The sequence below is a fragment of the Mya arenaria genome, chromosome 15 (genome assembly GCF_026914265.1).
Source record: "Mya arenaria isolate MELC-2E11 chromosome 15, ASM2691426v1".
Classification (NCBI taxonomy): domain Eukaryota; kingdom Metazoa; phylum Mollusca; class Bivalvia; order Myida; family Myidae; genus Mya; species Mya arenaria.
Window position 1 is genome coordinate 24,926,020 of NC_069136.1, and position 24,187 is coordinate 24,950,206.

General features: G+C 35.3%; 2 protein-coding genes across 2 annotated transcripts; both read left to right on the forward strand.

Moving 5' to 3' along the window:
* Positions 1–7,239: 7,239 nt before the first annotated feature.
* On the forward strand, positions 7,240–10,343 carry LOC128219226 (BTB/POZ domain-containing protein 6-like; the record flags this gene model as incomplete). The annotated part of the gene is made up of 2 exons (XM_052927039.1): positions 7,240–7,433; positions 9,344–10,343. Coding segments are annotated over 2 exons (1,194 nt in total), but the record flags the coding sequence as incomplete, so codon positions are not given.
* A 2,758-nt stretch (positions 10,344–13,101) lies between these two features.
* On the forward strand, positions 13,102–16,418 carry LOC128220232 (BTB/POZ domain-containing protein 6-A-like). The gene is made up of 3 exons (XM_052928534.1): positions 13,102–13,133; positions 14,280–14,538; positions 14,775–16,418. The coding sequence occupies exons 2-3, from the start codon at positions 14,297–14,299 to the stop codon at positions 15,004–15,006; spliced, it is 474 nt and encodes a 157-aa protein (XP_052784494.1). The 5' UTR covers positions 13,102–13,133; positions 14,280–14,296; the 3' UTR covers positions 15,007–16,418.
* The last annotated feature ends 7,769 nt before the right edge of the window (positions 16,419–24,187 follow it).

Genomic DNA, 24,187 nt, shown 5'->3' on the forward strand with positions numbered 1-24,187 from the left:
GTTCCGGGCAAAACTATCAGAAACTAATGAGGCCATCTAATCAACGCGGGGAATAAATAAAACAAACAAATTAGGCCATCTAGTCAGAGTAACCGGGAAACGAATATCACAATATACTGAGACCATCTAATCAGGGAACCAGGGACCAAATATCACAACATACTGAGGCCATCTTATCAGGGGACCGGGGACCAAAGATCACAACATACTTAGGTCATCTAAATAGAGGACCGGGGATTAAATATCACAGACTACTGAGGACATCTAATCAGGGGTACCGGGGAACAAATATCACAAACTACTGAGACAGTCTAATCAACGCTGAGAACAAACATCACAAACTACTGAGGCCATCTATTCAGGGGACCGGGACAAATATCACAAACTACTGAGGCCATCTAATCAATCAACTTTTAAGACAGTATAGGGAGATCAAATATTTAAGTGCGTATTATGGTAATTCAAAACGTGATGGAATCAAATATTCTCTGTCTTACGTGTCCATTCGTAGATTCTGTTTCGAGATTTGTAACTGAGTCGAAAATGTGATTGTAAAAACGGATCGTTAAAACGGGCCTCAACTATTATAGATGTTCGTGTATGTCACTGACAAGGGCTACTGACCAAAAAAGGTGATTTATAGATACGATCGTTGATAAGAGTGGCCCATTTGTTTTGACTGTCTTGTATAACTTGTAGAATGTCTAGTTAATATTTGATGTGTGTGCATTTTGATAAGTCAGATTGTAACTGCAAGGCGTATGAAGTCAGATTTTGTAACTGGTAGACGTGTTAAAGCAAATTGTAACTACTACTGGTGTAAAATCAGATTGTAGCTACAAGGCGTATGAAGCCAGACTGTAACTGGTAGATATGTTAAGTCAAATTGTAACTACTACTGGCGTTAAGTCAATTTGAAAGTGCAAGGCGTGTCAATTCAGGTTGTTAGTTCTAGGCGTGATAAATCAGAATGGCGTAGATCCCTTTGCATTAATTCAAACCATAGTCTTAGGTATGGTATCTTTGGTATGACAACATTCATTTTCTAAACAAACGTAATGTATATGGCGCATGATGATATCTACATAAGACTGTACTTGGACCAATTTCTATCGGAAAAAACATAAACTGATTTTGCGTTTACTTCCAGTTCATAATAGTACATAAGACACGGATTATTATTACATAAAGGGTACAAGACAGTACCACACTTTACTATCCTGCATGAAATATGATCAAATACTCTTCGCAATATTAAACATTTATAAATTAAGTGTAAGACTAATCCTTCGGCATACAGGGTCTTCTTCAAACTTTTGGCTTCTGTGTCCTCCCCAAGTTCCCATGGAATTCTTTATATACATTCGGCGAAGATGTAAACTGCTCACTTCAAAAGCACACATGGTTACAGCTTAAGCCTACGAGTTTGTGACTAGTTTCCTTTCAAAATCCACCTTAGCTTCTCCTTAACACATCACAAATCAAACCAAAATGTGTTAAACTACAAGAATTATTTTATTTTGAAAAATGTACGTCTTGTTGAAGTTCTTTTATGAGTCAATGGGTATAACGGTTGTGTATGAGTACAAGGAGTGGAAGACCCCATCACTGCCACATCCATCAATAACCACTTTCACATCCTCCGAGGGAGTCCGAATAGTGAATTCGAAACTGCCCTCATTGCTTTGGGTAAAAACATTTTCCCCGTAACTCACAGACTTCACACACAATGATTTTATACAAAAAAAGACATCAGATTTTGGAGGAAGATGCATACTTAGAGGCTCAAGAAGACAACATTTGTACTTCAAAGCGTATTCATGGGCATCGGGAAATATCCCGTTTTTACATGCCTTTGTGCATTTGATTAAGTAAGTTGCGAATGGTGAATAGTTTAAAGATTTCTCTTCCTTTCCAAATAAAATCAACTTATAATGACCCTCGTATTTCATACGCACAATAACATTTATAAATTGAACGCAATCTGAATAGTCAACGAAACAGAATTCTTTTAGATCAATAGTGTGATTATGAAAATGCCAAAACGAGGGAAAATATCAAAGAGTTGAGCTGGCTTCAAAGAAGATATGATCTCTCCATTTTCCGCTTCATGGTAAACTTTATGGTCAACGTTCTCAACTCCATAGTTTTCTAAATCCTTCATCGAACCGTATACGGAACGATGGGTTGGATAAGGTATCAGTACTTCAAATGATTTTGTACATTGCAACATGTATTTCACAATTGGTTGGAAATCCGCGTTCGGTCCATCCTTCATTCGGCGGCCATATAGCTGTAATCTGAAGACGCCAACATGTGGCAAACACACATGAACATTGAACTGCTTTTCGGTTGGCCTAAATGTATATACAAAGTTGTCATTTTTTCTATCGTTTTCAAATAGAAACCAAATGAAGTCTCTTAATTCTTCATATGTGTGTTCGAACTTCATGTCTAATTCGTACTCAATGTTTTAAACTATATACCTTTTGTGTGACATCGCGCTAATATACAATATTTTCCGTGTTGGTCAAAATTAACACGACTGCAAAATTCCTCCAATGAAAGTGCTTTTTCCAAAAGCTGCCATTCCTTTCCACTCTCATATATTTGATAGCTCGTTACTGCGCAAGGAAAATGGTCAGTCACAAAAACCTCCAGTTAAGAAGTATGCATTACTAAATCGTGCAATGTACTTCCTCTCTTTCGATTTCACAAAACCAGCTCCCCACGTGACATCAACGAGGAACCAATCGGAATCCAGATATATTGCATTCCATGCATGTGCATTTTGGCTGTTTTCTGTAACGTCTTCACCGGGTTGACAACCATAAGCCTTTGCATATCCGCCAATGATTTTTACAGGAATATCAAATTCGCTAGAAAAAGAAAACACAGGGTTTTACCTTTCAAATGAGTCACTTGTAATGAATTGCTTTTAATCTACGTATTTAGTTCGTGTATGTACACAATAGAGCAAGTTGAAATGAGCACTTTGATTGGAATAGAGCAATTTGTAATGGGCACATTAAACGGAATAGAGCAATTTTTAAAGGGGGATTGAATAGAATAGAGCAATTTGCAATGGGCACATTAAACGGAATAGAGCAATTTGTAATGGGCACCTTGAATAGAATAGGGCAATTTGTTACTGACAAAGTGAATATAATAGAGCAATTTGTAATGGTCACATTGAATAACATAGAGCAATTTGTAAAGGGCACTTTGAATAGAATTAAACAATTTGCAATGGGCACATTGGATAGAATATAGCAATATGTAATGGGCACTTTGAATAGAATAGAGCAATTAAGAATAGGCACTTTGAATATAATATAACAATTTGTAATCGGCACTTTGAATAGAATAGAGTAATTTGTTACGGATACATGGAATATAATAGGGCAATTTGTAATGGTCACATGGAATAGAATAGAGCATTTTGTTACGAACGCATTGAATATACTAGAGCAATTTATAATTGGCACTTTGAATATAATAGAGCAATTTGTTACGGACACATTGACTATAATAGAGCAATTTGTAATGGGCACATTGAATAGAATAGAGCAATTTGTCACGGACAAATTGAATATAATACAGCGATTTGTAATGGGCACTTTTAATAGAATAGAGCAATTATTAATGGGCATATTGAATAGAATAAAACAATTTGTAAGGGGCACTTTGTTCAAATACTACTTTATATCAGATAAAACAAACCTGCAGAATGCTTCAAAGAGACGGTAGTAGCCCTCACAGACGGTGAGACGGTTGGCTAGCGCGGACGCCGGATCTGTTGGCTTTAGTAGCGCGCGGTTGAAGTAACCGGACGTGTCGTAACTACAATATGAATGTATAAAGCTAAAACTTTCTGCCTTCTCTCATGATAAAACTATTATTTTATATAAAGGAAAATGTCATTTACAAGGCGACTACCCGAACATGTACTTATAACTATATTTTGACATTATCAAATCTATGTATTTTGTCTTGTGAGTTTGCCAGGCGCAATCATTCAGTGTCTGCTAGCCTTTGTCGCTGTGCTATTGAAGAATTGCATAGGATTTACACTCTGTCTCCATTGCATAATTACTGAAACATAAAATAGGAATGATACACATAATATTTGATTTTTACTTGATATTATGAGGGATCCAGATGTAGAAAGCGCGTGCTTTTCCTATGGACGTGGTCGTAATAGAAACAAGATACTCAACAAGCGTCTTCAAATTGTCCTTGGTAACGGGAAGTGCCTGGAATCGGAGCAGTTTATATAATAACTGACATATAACCCATCATATGTACGCTTTGTTTTTGTCTCAGGCGTTGCAATTGATCTATCTGACCGAACATGAACGCGTTTTTGTTTCGTACGCTATTGTATTTTAAGATACTGCATAAGTGAGAGCAAAACCACCAAATAAAATCATCATGACCCAAAAGAGTTGAAATACAAATACTTGATTATTATTGTTCCCTGATTGCGTGTTGGTCAATTTCTTTGAAAGTCATGTCATGCGGTATCATCTCATGTCTACGTTTCCGGGGTGCTTTCACTTCCGAAACAGAAGAAACCGGAAGTACCAAGTCATCATCGGAAGTGAAACTCTAAAATATGGAAAAGTCGTTGTGTCCAAAAACAATGTAAAAGGATTGAAAAAGCGAATTTTGATATGCCGCAAAACTTATAAAACAATACCCACTGTATTTAAAGAAGCATCGCTGATATGCATTTGATGTGCAATAAACCAAAAATCTAAATGTATTAGGAGAAATAATTTAAGGACTTCTTTATTATAGAAGGCAGGTTATTGTTAATGAAAATATATGAACTAATTTGCAAGAGAAAATTTAAAGAATGTGAAGTTCAACTTAATTAAATAAAGCGACAAAGGAAATATTTCGCAATGCAAAACCTGCTTGTTTGTGTACGTTGTTCGTGGAAATGTTGTTGTATAGGTTTTCTCTTGTTCCGTGTAACTGGAGCCTCGTCCTGTTTGAGAATCTAACGAAGACGGTCTATCTAGTGAGTCCTTACTGGTTATTGAAGATTCCACCTTTTTCTACAAAATGCAAAAACATACGGAAATACAGTATTTTGTTCAGCGAAAGAATAGGTTTCTTGAATCAGTTTCCAATAAACCAAAGGTATGGTATATTCATAATAATATAACAGAAAACACGTGTGCGTATTTTTTCTTAAATTCTCAGTCGAACTTGCTCACACAAATTGAAAACTATTTCGCAATTCAAATTTCAACAAATATATAAAATCAAAACAATGTTGATTTATTAATAGATTAAATAGAAAGTGTAACGAGACTTACCCATATTGTTGGCTCCTGCCCCGGCTCGTACAACCGGATATTGCCCTCCTCATCTCGGTTAGCTAGAAGCTTAGCCGTTTCTTCCCCATTCGCATCTTTAGCTTTCCTTGTCATTGCGTAAGAATTATTGACAAGCTAACGCCGTATTATAAAATCGACCGTATTGTTAATATAATCGAATAAAAATACTGAATTTCTAACACTGACATGACATAGTTTATTAGTGCATTTATAATCACTTAATATGAATAAATCTAAACTTTCTAAATGATTTAATTTAGTACTCTTTCATGCCCGCCCAACCTAATTGTTCACGTGTGCTTAAATTCACTACTTGTATTTACAATATCTGATTTTTTATCAGTAATTTAATACCCAAGCGAGTTCAACTACATAATAAAACAATAGAATCTATAACAATGATAGATTTTCAATAGGACACTGAAATTCACCAATATAATAATTCAATCAAATGTTTAGTGTATTATATTGAATGAAAATTATTGTGGTGATATCGATCCAGAGATGCTGTTGCTGTCTCATGCACATAAACCAGAAACCATATGTTCATTGTTGAATATTTTCAGTAGCCGTAATTTGAAGATTAAGGTGTCCGTGATTTAAGGGACGATTAAATTCTTCAATGTTAACCTTAAAATGATAAGATGCCCCTGAATATTTTCAGTTTCGTCTGGAAATGTTTCATTCGTAATAATCATCACATATTAAAGAAAATAGCTGCTTCTATATCCCTGGTACTGTGAGGGTTGCTTTCTATGACGGCAGTTACACAACTGTAAACACAACAACACTATATACATTGTATTGAAGAGATATAAGCCTTTCAGCACAAATGGAAAACGCGAGTATCATTGGGAAAGAAGTATTTCCGTGACACAAGCTTTCTGTAGCCACAGAAGTGGCAATCCTCACAGAACTAGTATTTGCAATAAAATTAAGCCTAAAATCAAACAATTATATCCCACTTCTGGATATTTATGTTTATTGAGCCTTTATTTAAATGATGAGGGTATTTTAATTGCAGAACGAAATTGGTCTACATATATCACGAGCATTATTGTTGAAAGTGCCAAAAGTAAGAAGTTGTGTAGTTTCTTCCCTTTGCTATCGAATTATCTTTTTAAGTTACTTCCCTTATTTTCAAAGTTGCTTTAATGGTTGCGAGCTCAATGCAAAGGTAAGCAATTTTTCCAAATAAGATGAATGCTTTAAACAAGTACCTATGTTTCTCATTTCAGAATAAATGTCGTACTCACATCCACATTGACTGGATTATTCATTATCAACAACACTAAAACGAACTGTGCTTTAAACCTAAACGACTTGATGTTTTGCACGGATACTTTATACATCAGTACTTAATCAACCAACCTACTTCCGATATCAAGTTAATTAACTTTCTTTTGAAAAGTATGCAAAATATGACCGTTTGTTAATGTTATTAGAAATTCTGGTTAAGGTGTTGCATGTAACCACATTTAAGTCCACCTCACAGCAAATAAATCATATATTGCATTGAACTTTAAATGTGTGTTTCAAACTATCCGCTCCACTTAATTAATCAAGTAAGATACTCTACAAGATTTCAACCATTAATCGTACTTAATAAATAAAGTAAGTTTATTTTATTTTCTGCATAAAATGCAAATCAATTGCATGTGCTATAATTTTACAGTAGGCATTGAATGCATGTTTCATCAATAGTTTTCAACCCTTGAACTTAAAACCGTCGGAAAAGTTGGGCGCACTGTCTCTGTCACAGTTCTTGGTAAAAACAAAATATGAAACACAACCTTTAAACGTACTTTACTTTTAGTTGTAGACATCAAAGCTGCCAATTATGACTGAAGCCTGGTAACATGACTATTTGTTCGCTGCCACCAACGCACATATGCTAGATGATGACTTATTATGTGACATCACATTTGTGGCGGGGGGAGACAAACAGGAAGTGAGGTGTCACCGGTTCATGCTAGCAAGCCGCTCACCGGTGTTCTTTACCATGTTCTGTGGCTCACTCCCGGAAGCCGCCGTCGTGGAAATAGCGGATGTGGATGCTGACGTACTAAGAATGGTCATCAGGTGCGATATTTTATCAACTTAATGCTAGTTTGTATAAACATGCAATATGTTTTAAAGTCTTAGTATGACTATCCTTTATTTGTTTGTACTTTATTATGTCGAGAAATGTTTACTACGGTACTTAACCTTCAAAGTTGTTTTCTTATGCATCGTGGCCGAGGTCATGAATTCCGCTAGCGTTCATTTTTGGTTGGCAGGTCATTGGTCAACATTCTTGCTGTTTCCTTTCCCGATGTGTTACTTGACCGTGATTTGGCTTATTTCACACATACATAAAACCTTTGCACAAATATTCACCATGAAAAGTCGGTGTGTTGCTTGCAAGAACCATGTCGTTAAGTCAAAGTTCAAATCACACTTTTTAGTTACCAGTGTTATTACAAGGTAATGCAATGTGGAATTGTAAAACCACTTTGCACAAATGCTCACCACGAGCATTTAAGATGAATGTATGCTAATCAAAGGTCAAGGGTGTACTACATAATACATTTTGGTTAACATTCCTAGATTTGCCTCCCGAAGCTGTAACTTGGCCACGAAATGGGTTTTGTAAACAAAATTGATAATTGTTTGCGATTTAAAGGCGTCAGTCCGTGTGCAAAAACCATGTCTGCAGATCAAAGGTCAATGTCACATTCAAAGGGTCATTAATAAGATTCCTATTATTTCGAGACGTCCGGGCATTGTTGGCTTTAAATAACCTTGCACAAATGCTCACCTTGAGCGTCACACACAATTGTCATTTTTTTCAACAGACTTTATAGTAATGCGCCTAACAAGCAAATATTGTCGGACGGTAAACAACATAATGAAATATACTGAAACTTCATTCAATGGTAAAACACAAAGAGACAAGGTGCAGTGACCAAGAACCTTATCTCTTATCTCTTTTAGGCAATTATATAGTTATTGCCCTTTGTTACTTTTTTCTTGTCCGATGCCTAGTTTGAAAACTACTTGCAATTTTTATTTGAACTTTATACATTCGTTAAGCACAAAGAGTGGAACTGCAGTGAATAAGAACCATAGCAATACACTAGCCAAGTGCAGAGTTTTGCCTTTATTACATGATCTTGGCCAGAGCTTTACCTCTTTAGGGACTTAACTTTAAATTTTGATGGAATTTAATACAACTGTTTATAACTAAAGCACAATAAGAGGTAATGAGATGTACATTAACTATAACTAGTTTGTTATTGTCCTGTTGTTTCTTTTTTTGTCCAGAGTATAATTTAAAACCTACTAAATGTAATGTAATTAACCTGTATGCAATGGTTATGCACATTGTGATGAAGAGAAGTGTACAAGAACCATAACTCTATCTCGTACAACAATGTCAGTTTTAGATGGGACTACTACATGTTTTCTTAGTGGCCGGCGTTCGGGTGTATTAATCAAACTCAGTGATAGTTTTTTTTTGTCTCTGCTTTTTTCCGACCTTTGCCTTTGCCGTGCATTCAGGTAGTTTTCAAACACAATTTCAAAAATATTCACCAAGAGAACACGTCGAGTCGTAAGAAAGTGAAATGTTAATAAATCAAAGATCAATATCACATATAATCGTCATTGGGCAAACGTTTTTAATCTTGGTTGTCCGGGCTGACACTGGGATATAAATTGGGGTAATATAAAAAAAACTTTGAATAAATTATCGTCACGTGAACACGGTATGTGGCGTGCAATTCCCGTGTACGAAGGTCAAAGATGTTGTAAGGTTGTTTCGTTTTTTAACTAGTTTTACTGTTATGCATATCCATTAATTTGCCAACACTTTCATCCCAAGTCAAAAACAACAACTTTTTAATGAATGTGACAGATGCGGGCTATACAATGAAAAAGAAAGATAAATTGTTTCACAAAATTGTAAAACCTTAATTATTTGATAATATTTACTTAATGCATTTTTTCAGGTTTATTTATACAAGAGAAATAAAGCTCATGCCCGATTCTGTCATGGCCACAATGTATGCCGCCAAGAAATATGACATACAGCCATTGGTGAACCTGTGTAAGACGTTTCTTAGAAAGAACATTGCTGTTGATAATGTCTGTATCATCCTTGAACAAGCTTTAATGTTCGAGGAAACAAACTTGATACAGCTATGTCTGTCCTTCATATCAAAAAACGTAAACCGAGTTTTCTATTCGGACACATTCTTAAGCATGTCTTCGGAAGCTCTAAAGCTGGTTCTTGAGAAATTACAAGAGACGACAAAACTACCAGCCGAGCAGGTGTACGCCTTTTGCAAGAGATGGGCAGAACATGCGTGTTATACTCTAAAAAAAGAGATGACTGACCAGGCTCTTAGACAAACTCTTGGTGATCTTATATTTCTGGTTGATTTTGAAAGTATGACATTTGAATCGTTTATGGACAACGTTGGTCAGGATAACATTTTGTCCGACGAAGAAAAGGTCAAGTGCCTGACAGTCATAAGAAAGCGGCAGAAGAAAGAAGGAAATTCCAGACTTGTATTTATTGAAAGAAGTAATGAGTTTAAACGTTGTGATAGGGAAAACCACAACGGAGTAAGCTTTAGAACTTCAAAAGAGGTGATGCTTTCTATAATAAATGTCTACCTGCCTATTCGAAAATGTAAATTAAGTGACCGGTTGGAAGTCCTAGAGGAGCAGACTGTCGTGCTCACTCAGAATCTTATCTGTAACGAAACGTACAAATGCATTCATCTTGTCAATGAAGTTAGCATTCACCCTGGTGTTATATATTCTATGCGCCTGAGGCTAACCGGTGGATGCACCGCTAACATGTACTTCGAAAATATATACCAAGAGACGAAGGAGGATAATGGTGTTGAGGTAGAGCTTATGGGGATCTGTGTCGATAACTCAGATAATGAAATCGATCTAAATGGTGCTCAGTTATTGGGTCTTACTTTCAACACAATTTAAAATTTCAGGATAAAAAATATTTCAAGCGTATAACGTGTTAGACGCTTTATCTTTAAAATCGTATCAGTTTTGAATCAATGTATAACTTTACAATTGTATCATAGGTTTTAAAACAACAGAAAAATGATAATGTTTACAATCCTTTGTGACTGTGTATTTTGTTAGCATATTCTTATCGCGCAAAGCAGTAGCAAAGAACTTAAAACAATTTTTTGAAGTTTTTTTCATTCATTACATTTTGTTATCATGCCAAGGTATTTAGACCTAAGTACTCTTGCTAGTCACAGACCTGTTGTCACCAATGGTCTTCTTCAGTTTTTGTTTATTTTATATTTTAGCTTAATTGATGTCACTCATCACGCTATGTGCACATCTATGGTATTCCAGTACTAGCCCTGTTAGCGCAGATGATCTTCTTCTGTTTCCCTCTTTTGTTATACGTGTTGAGAAAAACAAAACTGGATAAAGTTTCCCATACGGTTCGTTAGTGTTTGTTGAATGGCAATGGCATGTGTATTGTAAGTCATCTTTGCCAATTGTATAAAATATGTTTACCTTTTCACACTTAATTATATTGTATGCATTATGCAAAAGTTGAAGTTTGATTTTTTCCATGAATGAACTAATAGTTCGGATGCCTTTAACTTGTGTGCTATGTGTTTGTATATTGTTATTTTAGTTTCTGCCACAGAGGTTTAAGCATAATCGTATATAAGAGTTTAAAGGCTTTAACATTGTCCTGAGAACACATAAAATCATATTTTGCGTACCCGGACACATAAATCAGAGCCAGAAATTTTATAACCGTTTAAAAAACATAGAAATTGAATGAGTTACCTGACAATGTAAGATTCGGAAAGTTGCGAATTTATTTGTAATGGAGATTATTTTTCAAGCTCAAACTTAATACTTGTTTGCAATGTTCTTTAAAAATGCCTAACTCAAAGATATAACTATCAATGATGATAACAATATAATCATGATTAATATGATCAATATAAGTTGTTTAAAACAAGAACTTTGCAAACAACATTATATCTTATCACATCCGCTGGCAGCTACCCGTTTAACATAGTACACAGCGGTTTGAAAACAAGAGTTTCATCACATGGCACATTTAACAGGTAAAGGCTATTTGGTACTCTATCAAATGACATGTTATGTCAACGGTTATACATTTTGTGTTCTGATTTATGTGTCAGTATATATAGTATATGATTTTAGTTTTTTCCAAGAAAACCATTTATACCTTATATCGCTTACCTATCTTCAAACCACTGTGGTTTAAAGCATGATGTAGCAGATGGTTCATTTTATACTTTTTTTCACTACATCTGCTGTCATTATGTAGTATATTACTCCGTCCGCTTTTCGATTATGTAGTCTCTACCGGTCTCGTGAATATGTAAATGATGTATAGTTTGTAAAAAATCCTGCCGAACCAGACAATCGCAATGACAAAAAACGTTAAAAACATGTGTTCTAAAAAATGTAAGAGTATAAAAAAAAGGATATTCACTTAGAAAAAATTAATTCTTTGCATTAACGAGATACTGTAGGGAACAATAAGTTATAAATACAGGAGCAATAAATCATATATGATATAAATAAATCGTGTTTTGATTTCTACTCAAAGTTTTCTATGATTTTTACAGTTATACAATACGTAAACACTTGAAAAATGCACAATATACACGCATCCCTCTCCCCCATAAAGACATAAACTTTCATGTCTTTTATTTTTGAAACGTATTCCCAAGATGTTGTTTATAGCTATTTATGTCTCACCATGATTTTTTTTATAAATTACAAATGTCTTGTTGTTCGTTTCATACATTTCATTCCTTAATAATATTTGCTTTTCTATTTAAATCCTCAATTTCAGATACATCAGATATTCGTATTTAAGGATGTCCGTCCATTGTTACACTTGGTTGAGTTTATGAAAAGTTTCATATTAAGAACGGTAATAAAATTAAAAAAAATTCTGTACATGTTGCTACTCACAATTCCAAATTAAGACTCACGTTCACCTTTTATGATGATGATTCACCTAGCAAAACTCGTAGATTATTTGAAATAGCATTTTCGAAATATTTTTAATACAAAACAAAGACAGATCATAGAGTTGAAAGACGTTTTTAAACAATGTTTTTAATTTTCGCAACGAAATTAAAATGGGAAACATCCTGTAGGAAAAACTAAAAATTTTAACACTCACATGTAGTTCGTCGAAATGTATGTAGACGATATTTCAATTAAAGTCTATACCGTGTCTCGCGCTACTTTATAACCTTCAAAATACAATGGCAGTTGTCCTGTAAGCAGAGAGTTGTCAGAAGCTGATCTAAATACCCTATAATACACATGCTTGGATAAGGAAAATATCATGATCATTAGTAGTAGTGGTAGTGTTGGTATTGGTGGTAGTGGTGGTGGTGGTGGTGGTGGTGTTGGTGGTACTGGTGGTAGTGGTGGTAGTGGTGGTTGTGGTAGTAGTAGCAGTAGTAGCGATAGTAGTAGAAGTAGCCTGGTAGTGGTAGTAGTGACCGAAGTGACAAAAAATTAGGTATTTTAAAATGATAATTGTTATTACTTTCATGTTTATAATAAAAATAATAAAAATAATAATGTATGGATTAAGTTATTCGTGCTGAAAAAAACAACAACAACATTTGCAGAAGCTGCACACAAATTTAGTTTTCAAGTCGTGTTGATGGTTTAAATTTAGTTGTGTTTAACCATACTCTTACTTTCGGTTTGAAATCGAATCTGGTAATTTCCATTTTGGTAAGTATTAACAATATGTTATATTGGTTTTTATATTTTAGCTTCTTACTTATTTTGGATAGACACTAGCTGTTTTAGGGAGGGTCGATGGGACCCCCACTCCTAAAAACATCCAAGTAAACATTTAATGACAATTAGTAGAAAGCCGAATATTAATTGATTTCACAAAGGTAACTCTGTATGGTTTAATATTAGCCAATTGTTATCTCCTGTCTGAGGAACACCAGACACCCCACATTACATTTTAAGCCTAAAGTTTGGTGTATCAGGGAAGAGAGGGCGCCTCCTCTTAAGTGAAGTCCTTGATTTACCCCTGTTAGGATCATGCCGATGATTTGTGAATCAATATTGTATGTACATTAAATAATAAATTATGTAATATTTTATAAGCTAATCAGAGTATATCTAATCGTATAAATGTATGTAAGCTATGATAGATGACTGAACTAAAGTGACTAAAGACTAAAGTTACTGACTATAGTTTAAGGAACGTTACTACTGTAATTGTGTCTGACGTGTACTTTAAACCACAAGACAGTAGTGTTTCTATAGTAACGAGCAAGTTAAATTTGCTAGGCAAATGGTGCAAAAATAGCAATCGTTGCAGTTTGATACTCTTAGACTAAGTATGATATTGTATAATCATATCATTGTCAGTAAATGAGGGGTTCCTGTTTTGGAATTGGGGCGGTCTTGGAAAACAATGAATTGCTTGTGTCTAGTTCATGATTGCTTCAGATATTTACTTTTGTTTAAGACAAGGAATATTTACACTATAAGTAAGTAAATGAGCTAATGTTTCAATATCTTTCTTTGAACAGATCTAATCTAAATGCCGCATGACTTTGCTGATAGAATGGTCTGAATCTTGTCATAAAACATATTCATAAAATAGAAATACTCTGCGCTCGGACTCAAACTACTTCAGGACAAAAATGCGACAAACTGACTTTTGTCATGCTCAACTCCCTAACCAAAATGATTCGTTAAAGATATAGATATTGATTATACCTACAACATGAAGATAAATAAGTATTTTTGAAATATGAAATAGTTTAAACTCTCAGCCACAGTGTTATTTATATCGTTGAAGAACCTTAATAGTTATCACTATTGTAATTGTAGACTATTGTCTATTAATTGTAGACCTAAATCTACCAAGTATGTCTGACGTCTGGCAACACGAGGAATCGTTCGCCGTCACGAACGCGCATATGCTGGGTGCTCACGCATTATGTGATGTTACTTTCATAGTGGGGGAGGAACAACAGGAAGTGAGGTGTCACCGGTTCATGCTGGCCAGCCGATCTCCGGTGTTCTACACGATGTTTTGTGGCTCTCTTCCGGAAGTCAGCTTTGTGGAAATACGTGATGTGGAGGCAGACGTCTTCAGAACAGTCGTCAGGTGAGGTATATTAAAAAATCATTATAATCAAATTTGTGTGAACATATTTAACATTCTGCGACCTTGGTTTTGAAAATATAAATGTTGTTTAAGTGTGCGTGCCCGCGCGCGTGCGTGTGTGTGTGTGTATGTAGGTGTGTGGGTGTGTGTTTAAAATCATTATAGCAACACGTTTGTTTCTGTCTGTACAAAACATTTACACAACATTGTTTGGTGACATTTTGTTCCTTTGTTAGGTTTATGTATACGGGAGAAATCCAGTTAATGCCTGATTCCGTCATGGCAACGATGTACGCTGCAAAGAAATACGACATTCAACCCTTGACAAACCGCTGCAAGACGTTTCTTGAAAAGGAAATTAAAGTAGAAAACATCTGTATCATCCTTGACCAAGTTCGAAGAAAAGGATTTGATTCAACGATGCAAGTTCTTCGTATCAGAACACACTCGCTTAGTGTTTCAATCTGACACATTTTTTATAATATCTTCGGAAGCCCATAGGTTGGTGTTTGAGGCAGAAATGGAGACACCAAAACTACCACCAGAAGAAGTGTATGCATCATGTAAGAGATGGCGAAACAGACCTGTTCTACATCTGGAAACGAGGTGACTGACCAGGCACTCAGACGACATCTTGGGGACCTGAAGCTTCTAGTCGATTTGCTTGTATGACATTCGAATCGTTCGCTGACAACGTTATGCAGGAAACATTTTGTCGGACAAAGAAAAAGTCATGTTCCTGACAGGTATAAGGCAACGTCAAAAGACAGAAGGAAAGCTTTTCTTTGTTGAGAGATTTTCTGAAAGATTTACACAACCATATACTCACGGTGGTTCTCAAGACGGAATTAGCTTTAAAACTTCAAAAGCTGTGATACTTTGCAATGTAGCTCTTTACCTTCCCCTTTCAAGGATAGGTTTAACTGGCCCGTTGGAAATTCTTGAGGACCAGACGGTCGTGTCGGCCCAGAATGTTACTCTTTCTTACAAGCAAAACGAAAAGTATGAGAATATACCTCTTTCAAATAAAGTTAACATTCGCACTGGTGTTATATATTCGGTGCGCCAGAGGCTAACAGGAGGTGACTCGGGCAGTGGAAAAACATACAAAAGGAAGCAGGCATTTCATGGTGTTGAAGTCGACTTTATGAATCTACATGCTGGAATGTCAAGTAATCAAACCGACCTGGCTCGATATTAGGTTTTAACCTTCAAAACAATTTGAAATTTCAATTTATGCAAATGATTCCTTTTGACGATATTTTTGCGACATTTAACAATATATCAGTGTCTTCCCTCAAACAATGTAAACCAATGTAAACCAACAATAACAATGAAACGTTTATAAATTTCGTTGTATTTGTATAATCTGTTAATTTATGCAAATGCTAATCCAATGTTAAGTGTAATAAACAGTTTTTATTGAGTGATATTGACCCAGCAGTGGTTAGCTAGTTTCATCCCTGTTGTCACAAGTTTTAGTTTCTTGTATATACATTTGTTCCCTTGGTCAATTAAAATGTGTGCCGTATGTAAACGTTTTGTTGTTATAGTTATGTTGTCGCAGATATTTGTGTTTTTGTGTTTTTGTCTTAATTCTTTTCTCGTATATAGGTTGTAGTACTGCAAATTTTAAGAGGTGTAGAACATAAAAAGAGGTATTATACTTTTTTCAGTTGATATTAATTTGTGTGCTATTTGTAAACGCTGTCGGTTTTGCTACAGGTGGTATTTTATGTTCTTTGCTATTATTTCTAGGGATGCAAACGAATATTCGAATATTCGAATTTTCGATCGAAACGTTTGGTATTCGAATGTCAAAATAGGTATTCGAATATTCGATGTTTTTGTTGAAATAATAAATTAATACACGTTTTGCCTTCAACTGTCATCTTCGTCTGTCTTGTTTTTACAACGACCCCTAATGCCATAGGTGTGAACTTGATGACACTATACACGTGTCATATCGGATATATCGCCGGGAACTATAAACAGTCCCCGTAATTTTGCATTTACTGGCTGTTAGACAAGTGACATAAAACACATTCCAATTATTTTGGGTACATTTAAATGACCATGCCAATTAAGGGTTTAAGAGATCGGCCTTTATACCAATGTTTTGTCTTCACTGCTAATCAAGCTTGGCGATATTGCTCAAATCGCCTTGATGATACGAAGGACATGTGCTAGTTACTGTTTCCATGTTTTCAATATAACGCTCTTGCGTACAAAAATTAACTGAAAGTGTATGGTTTAACGTTTAAGGATATATGTCCTGTATTGTTGTACAATACCTAAGACAAAAGCGACGTTTAGACATGGTGTCGTTTTCTATAAATATATTTCGTAAACATCAATCCCAAAACGAGGCTGCAAGTCCCACGTTGGCGCATATCGTCATTTAACCGGGACAAACGCAATTCCCTGATCTTATTTTGCATTTTTTACAAAAATGAACGCAGAGGTTTGTTTTTTTGTTAAAGATATATTGCTTTTTCTTGGGATATATTTTGTAAATGGGAAATTCAGAGGCTAATTTGTGGAACAATAAGGGTCCGTCGCGTGTACCGAATACGACCAGGAAGGGTAACAGGGCCTCCACTATTACTTTAGTGAATAATAATAGTTTACTACAATTCTTAAAGGTTCATTTTGGTGTTCGAATATTCGAATATTCGATCGAAAGAATTACCGAATATTCGAATATCACTTTTGCCATTCGTTTGCATCCCTAATTATTTCACTTCATTTTTCGATCTGTTCTTGTTTTTTGTGCGCGTCGTTGTTTGCGTCTGATGCTGAGTGATTATGTGAAAATGTAAATTTGTCTGGTCTGCTATGACTCTTGCATAATCAGATTATCGCGTGTCCCAGATGTAACGAACGTTTTTTGTAATAAAGAACGCTTTATGATTATTAACTTTCCGCTTCTAATCAAGGAGTGATCTTGTTGTTGCAAAAGAGACTTAAACGAACTAGGACGTACGAAACACGGTAGCACAGACGAAAAACAAACAGGTGATAGCTTACTTGTGTTTAAGTTAAGTGTAAAACAGTAAATGCTTGTGACTTATTTAATAGAAACATTCGAATATGCATTGCTTAAGTAAAAGCGTCATATAAGAAACGGTTTAACACTGAACATAACTCAAAATTTGAAATGATTTTTTCGCAACAAATTTATCATGTTGACATTATATTCATCCACAATCATGATATATCCTTAGTCGCTGTGCGTGAACTAACAGTAGTGTTAGTATTATTAAGACGGATTCTTAAATTGCCATTACACAGTGCATTGATTTTAGAGGTGCTTTTTATTTTTGAGGTTGCACAATATCAATATTGTGACAAACGGCGTCGCCAATCAAACACAGATTACAGATATTTAATCAACATCAATTAGTGTTACCAATAAACGCTGGTCTTAAGCCTTAGCACCTGTAGTGGAAACAGGTGCCCGTCGCCGATCAAACACAGATTACATATATTTAATCACAATCAATTAGTGTTATCAATAAACGCTGGTCTAACAGCCTTAGAAGTTGTAGTGGAAACAGGGGCACGTCGCCAATCAAACACAGATTACATATATTTAATTACCATCAATTAGTGTTATCAATAAACGCTGGTCTAACAGCCTTAGAAGTTGTAGTGGAAACAGGGGCACGTCGCCAATCAAACACAGATTACATATATTTAATCAACATCAATTAGTGTTACCAATAAACGCTGGTCTAACAGCCTTAGCACCTGTAGTGGAAACAGGTGCCCGTCGCCGATCAAACACAGATTACATATATTTAATCACCATCAATTAGTGTTATCAATAAACGCTGGTCTAACAGCCTTAGCAGTTGTAGTGGAAACAGGTGCCCGTCGCCGATCAAACACAGATTACATATATTCAATCACCATCAATTAGTGTTACCAATAAACGCTGGTCTAACAGCCTTAGCAGTTGTAGTGGAAACAGGTGCCCGTCGCCAATCAAACACAGATAACATACATTTAATCAACATCAATTAGTGTTACCAATAAACGCTGGTCTAACAGCCTTAGCAGTTGTAGTGGAAACAGGTGCCCGTCGCCAATCAAATACAGATTACATATATTTAATCACCATCAATTAGTGTTATCAATAAACGCTGGTCTAACAGCCTTAGCAGTTGTAGTGGAAACAGGGGCCCGTCGCCGATCAAACACAGATTACATATATTTAATCAACATCAATTAGTGTTACCAATAAACGCTGGTCTAACAGCCTTAACAGTTGTAGTGGAAACAGGTGCCCGTCGCCGATCAAACACAGATTACATATATTTAATCAAAATCAATTAGTGTTATCAGTAAACGCTGGTCTAACAGCCTTAGCAGTTGTAGTGGAAACAGGGGCCCGTCGCCAATCAAACACAGATAACATACATTCAATCAACATCAATTATTGTTATCAATAAACGCTGGTCTTACAGCCATAGCACTTGTAGTGGAAACAGGGGCCCCTCGCCAATCAAACACAGCTGGCCTTACAGCCTTAGCACTTGTAGTGGAAACAGGGGCTCGTCGCCAATCAAACACAGCTGGTCTTACAGCCTTTGCACTTGTAGTGGAAACAGGGGCTCGCCGCCAATCAAACACAGCTGGTCTTACAGCCTTAGCACTTGAAGTGAACACAGGGGCTCGTCGCTAATCAAACACAGATCACATATATTTAATCAACATCAATAAGTGTTATCAATAAACGCTGGTCTTACAGCCTTAGCACTTGTAGTGGAAAGAGTGGCTCGTCGCCAATCAAACACAGATTACATATATTTAATTAACATCAATTATTGTTATCAATAAACGCTGGACTTAAGCATTAGCACTTGTAGTGGAAACAGGGGCCCGTCGCCAATCAAACACAGATTACATATATTTAATTAACATCAATTATTGTAATCAATAAACGCTGGGCTTACAGTCTTTTAACTTGCAATAGAAACAGGTACTCATTTAGTAGAGGTTCTCAGTCGTAACTTAAATTATCTAAAAACTAGTAACATCACAAATGGCAACAACTTGACGTGTTTTTTCCTTACATCTTTGTTCATTTTTATAACTGGCTATCGTTCGTAAAATGACACTAAGACAACTTTAATGTACGACTAACGTCGACCAAGATCTTTTTGTAAACAGGCACAATGTGTTTATCAGGGAAATAGTTAAACCGATAAACGACTGACTATTCAACCTGGGACTTAAGTCTACCTCTTCAGTTTGATCTCGTTAATCGGATACATTGAAGCTGCACTGCATTGTCACTTTACGTACATATGATGTTCGATCCCTCTGATCAATGAGTCTTAAACATACTTATCGTTCTTCCCATGAACCATCCTGTCATCCTTTTAGTGACGTGTTCACAAAAAGCCAGTCGCGTTTTTAGGGTCAATTACGCAGATCAAAGATGGTCAACTTATTAACCCCATGCAACCCCTACCCCCTTCGGTTTTTATTTCAAATACGGGGTTTTGGAATAACAAAACTTCGACGTGTCAAAATTTCATTATGCAACTGCGTATTTGCGTACAGTCATCTACTAATAAAGGGGTTAATTTACATGTTAAAGTTTGGTGCATCTTTGAAAAACTGTATGCTAAAAAAAGTTAGTAGAAACGTTTAATGATGGTAATGTTTTGAATTTAGTTGTATTTGACTTTATATTTTGATGACTTTTTCAATTGAAATATTACCAGAATACATGTTTGGCTTCTTATAAATTTAGGTTAGGATATATGCTAATTAGATACAATGTAATAACATTAAAGCAAATAACTTGGCGAAGCAATTAAACAATTATTAAGTTAGCAAGTCGCGTTGAAAGATGATGTTTTAAATTTAATTGTATTTTACCATACCTTTTTTTATTTACTTTCGGTTTGAATTCGAAACTTGCATTTGCCATTTTTGTGTAAGTTTAACGTTTTATTTATTTATATTACAATGTGTAGTATCATGGGGTGTAAAGCATAAAGTATGAAGATTATATAATTACATCAAAGCAAATACCATAACGTAGCTAATTTTCAATGTTTTATGTCCTTATAGACCTGAACAACATTTTTGTTTGGCACGGAGAAAGTGTGAGGTTTTCAAAAAGTATATTTGTTGAAAACATATAGCCATTTATGCATTAAGAATATGGAAAAATGACACATGAATAGGAGTTGAACAAGATCATACGTATTCTTTACACAATTCAATAGGAATGTGTATGAATGATGTCAAAATAATTTGTCCCTTTATTCATTTAGAGGTAAGTCGCTTTATGCAACGTCACACATTTTATTGAATAATATACGTATTGAATGCCAAAGGTCGTTTTAATCAGTTAGTTAAAAAGGTATTATTAACAAAAAGGTCTACGGTGTGATTTGAGCATACACACCATAGAGCCATATGCGATAATGTTTCAGAAACAATTTTTTGAATCCCATTGAAATATCGCCAATAAGTATATTTCTTTAATTGTAATAAGATATAAATGTTAAAGAGCCTTATTTAAAAAAGGACGCGCCACTAATTGAAAGACGTTGGCAAGCTTATTCCATCTAAATATAAATGTTTTACAAGTATACATGTATTTTTTTTATAATTTTAATGTGTGGAAGACATTTGGCTGCATTTGTTCTTAGAATCATTGTATTCGAATAAGTGGATATTAAAATGAACTGATATTTTTTAAATACTTTAACATTTCAGGTTTATTGGGCAACGAATGAAAACCACCTCTAAGACCTTCTTAGGTATAAATCCAAAAAAATATATACAAATTTAATGTACTTCCGTAAGAGTATACTTTTAAAGACCTTCTTTTAATATATATAATTATATACATGTTTTATTCACAACATATGAATTATACTGCTAGCCAAGGGCAAGTCTATGAGAAATTCAAGTAAAGTCGCATGACGTGGAATGCGAAATGATTATTCAAATATTCAAATGTTACAATAATAAACAGCAAAGAATTACGTATTGATTTGTTTATTAAACTTTCGAAAGGTTATAATTATTTATTTTTATTTTTTGTAGTTATTTCCATTAACTCAGCAAAGACCTTCATACATGATTTTACATTACATTAGCTTGATTTAGGAACATTTAATCTTAAGAAGTGAATAATTCTTCAAGTCAATGCAAGGTCAGTTATTTATTTGTATATTTACGCTATACGGGAAACAACTAAAGAAGTTATGTACGTGAAGTTTAATTCCAGAGACCTTTTGCTGATAACGATGTCCGACGTTTGGCAGCACAAGGAATCGTTTGCCATCACGAACACGCATATGCTATATGATGACGTATTATGTAACGTCACTATCATGGCGGGGACGGACAAACAGGAAATTAGGTGTCACCGATTCATTCTAGCCAGCCACTCACCGGTATTCTACACCATGTTCTGTTGCTCACTTCCGGAGGCTTGCGTCGTGGAAATACCGGATGTGGAGGCAGACGTCTTCAGAACGGTTGTCAAGTACTGTAACAGTAGGATATCAACAAATTTTCTCTGTGTGTCGGTATCGTTAAATTCTTAACGTTTTGAATGGCTTAATAGGACAGTGAAGTGTATGCCACTTTATGATTAAAAGAAAAAGAGAAATACTAAACTATTCCATACCATTTATGAAAATAATTATGCGTTGGGCTTGAGATCAATGATGGATGACAAAAACGTTTATGTTTAAGATACGTTGCATAGCTCTTTATCTGTCTAAGAATGTAAGAATTTTCAACCAATTTGTTATATTTATATTGTTTGCTTATAGTTAATTCCTTCCATTTTGTTCCCTTTCAGGTTCATGTACACGGGAGAAAAACAGTTAATGTCGTATACTGTAGTGGCCGTGGTGCACGCGGCCAAGAAATACGACATCCAACCCTTGACAAACCACATTTCTTGAAAAGGAAATTGCAGTCGACAATGTATGATCTTGACCAATCTTTGATGAAACAGATTTGGTTCAACAATCCTTGTCACTAGTAACAAAAGACGCTGTGCAAGTTTTTCAAACTGGTTTTTGAGCATGTCTTCGGAAGCGTTTGAGTTGATTCTTGAGAGGGGAAAAGATACACCAAACCTATCACCAGAAGGAGTGTATGAATCGTGTAAGAGATGGGCGAAACAGGCGTGTTCAGGAAAAGAGATGACTGGTCAGGACCTCAGGCAGAAATTTGGGGACTTGATATGTCTGGTTAATTTTGAGATTATGACATTTGAATCGTTTATGAACAACGTTTGCCAGGATGCCATTTTGTCTGAAAAAGAAAAATTAAAAATTCTGACAGATATAAGGCAACGGCAAAAGAAAGAAGTAAAAACATTTCTTGTTGAGATATTCTCTAACGTGTTTGTCATGTTCAAAAATAATGATCGCAAGCCTTACAAAGTATTTCAAGACGGAATACGTTTTAAAACATCTAGAGATGTGATATTTTGCGGTGTTGGCCTCTTCCTGTCTCTTGATGGAAGATTATCTGGCTCGTTTGAAATTCTTGAGGATCGGACAGTCGTGTTGAAACAGAATGTGAATCTTGACCACGGTGTTAGGATTTATTCAAACATACAGTTAGACAGGAACATTGATATTCACCAAGGGGTGATCTATTCCGTACGAAAACGACTTTGTGGTAACATCTCATGCATGTATAGAGGTCGAAATGCCAAATATAAACAGAGTATTAATGATGTAGAAATAGAAATCATGGGTTTAATAGAGGGTAGCTTCCTCCTCCGATTGTATTCAAGTACATGGTATAACTTTTGAACATGTAAATGTCTAGCGATGGGCGCTGTCAAAACGCGTGACGTAGAGTAAACAATACGGGGGCATGTACAATTAGACTAACAGTGGTTGCTATCATATCGAAACTCTATTTCAAGATCGTAAAACTTTGACTTCAAAAATCTTCGTTGCACATGACAAAATGGTAATATATTATTGTATTGTGTCTTTAATTTATGTGGCCGATTGATTCATAAATACTTCAGAATTTGAGATGAAGGATCCTGACTGTCTGATATAAACTAAAAGCTATCGCGAGCTTTGCTGTTATAAAATCTCGTTCCACAATAGTGTGTCACTTTTTAAGGTCATGCTAAATTTTTCAAACCAAACAATGACTTTTAATTCCGTTTTCAATAAATATTCGAGATTATGGATCGGATGCTCATTCGGACACATTAAACACAGCAATTTTAACCTGTGCAGAGTGCGGATACAGACTTCGTACACTAGCAATTTCAGTCCTGTGTGTGCATTTAAACGTTTTCCTGACTCGAAAATCAAACAGTTAAGAGTCAAACAGAATTGTATCTGAACTATTGGCAGTATATTGTATTCATATGCATTAAAGCAATTGATTAAAGAGCTTGATTCAGTTTATAAAATATTTAGATCAGAGAGCAAATGAATGCCATGTTTAACCATACAACGTTTTCTCTTTATCTTTAAAATGCAGTATTATACAGTATTATACAAATTAAATTACCCTCTTACCAAGTAGTAACTGCTATCTATGTATACATGCATGAGTATTGATATCAGTGATAACAGTTGAAATGATAAAAGATAACCGCGATGTCCCCAACCAGCTTTTATAA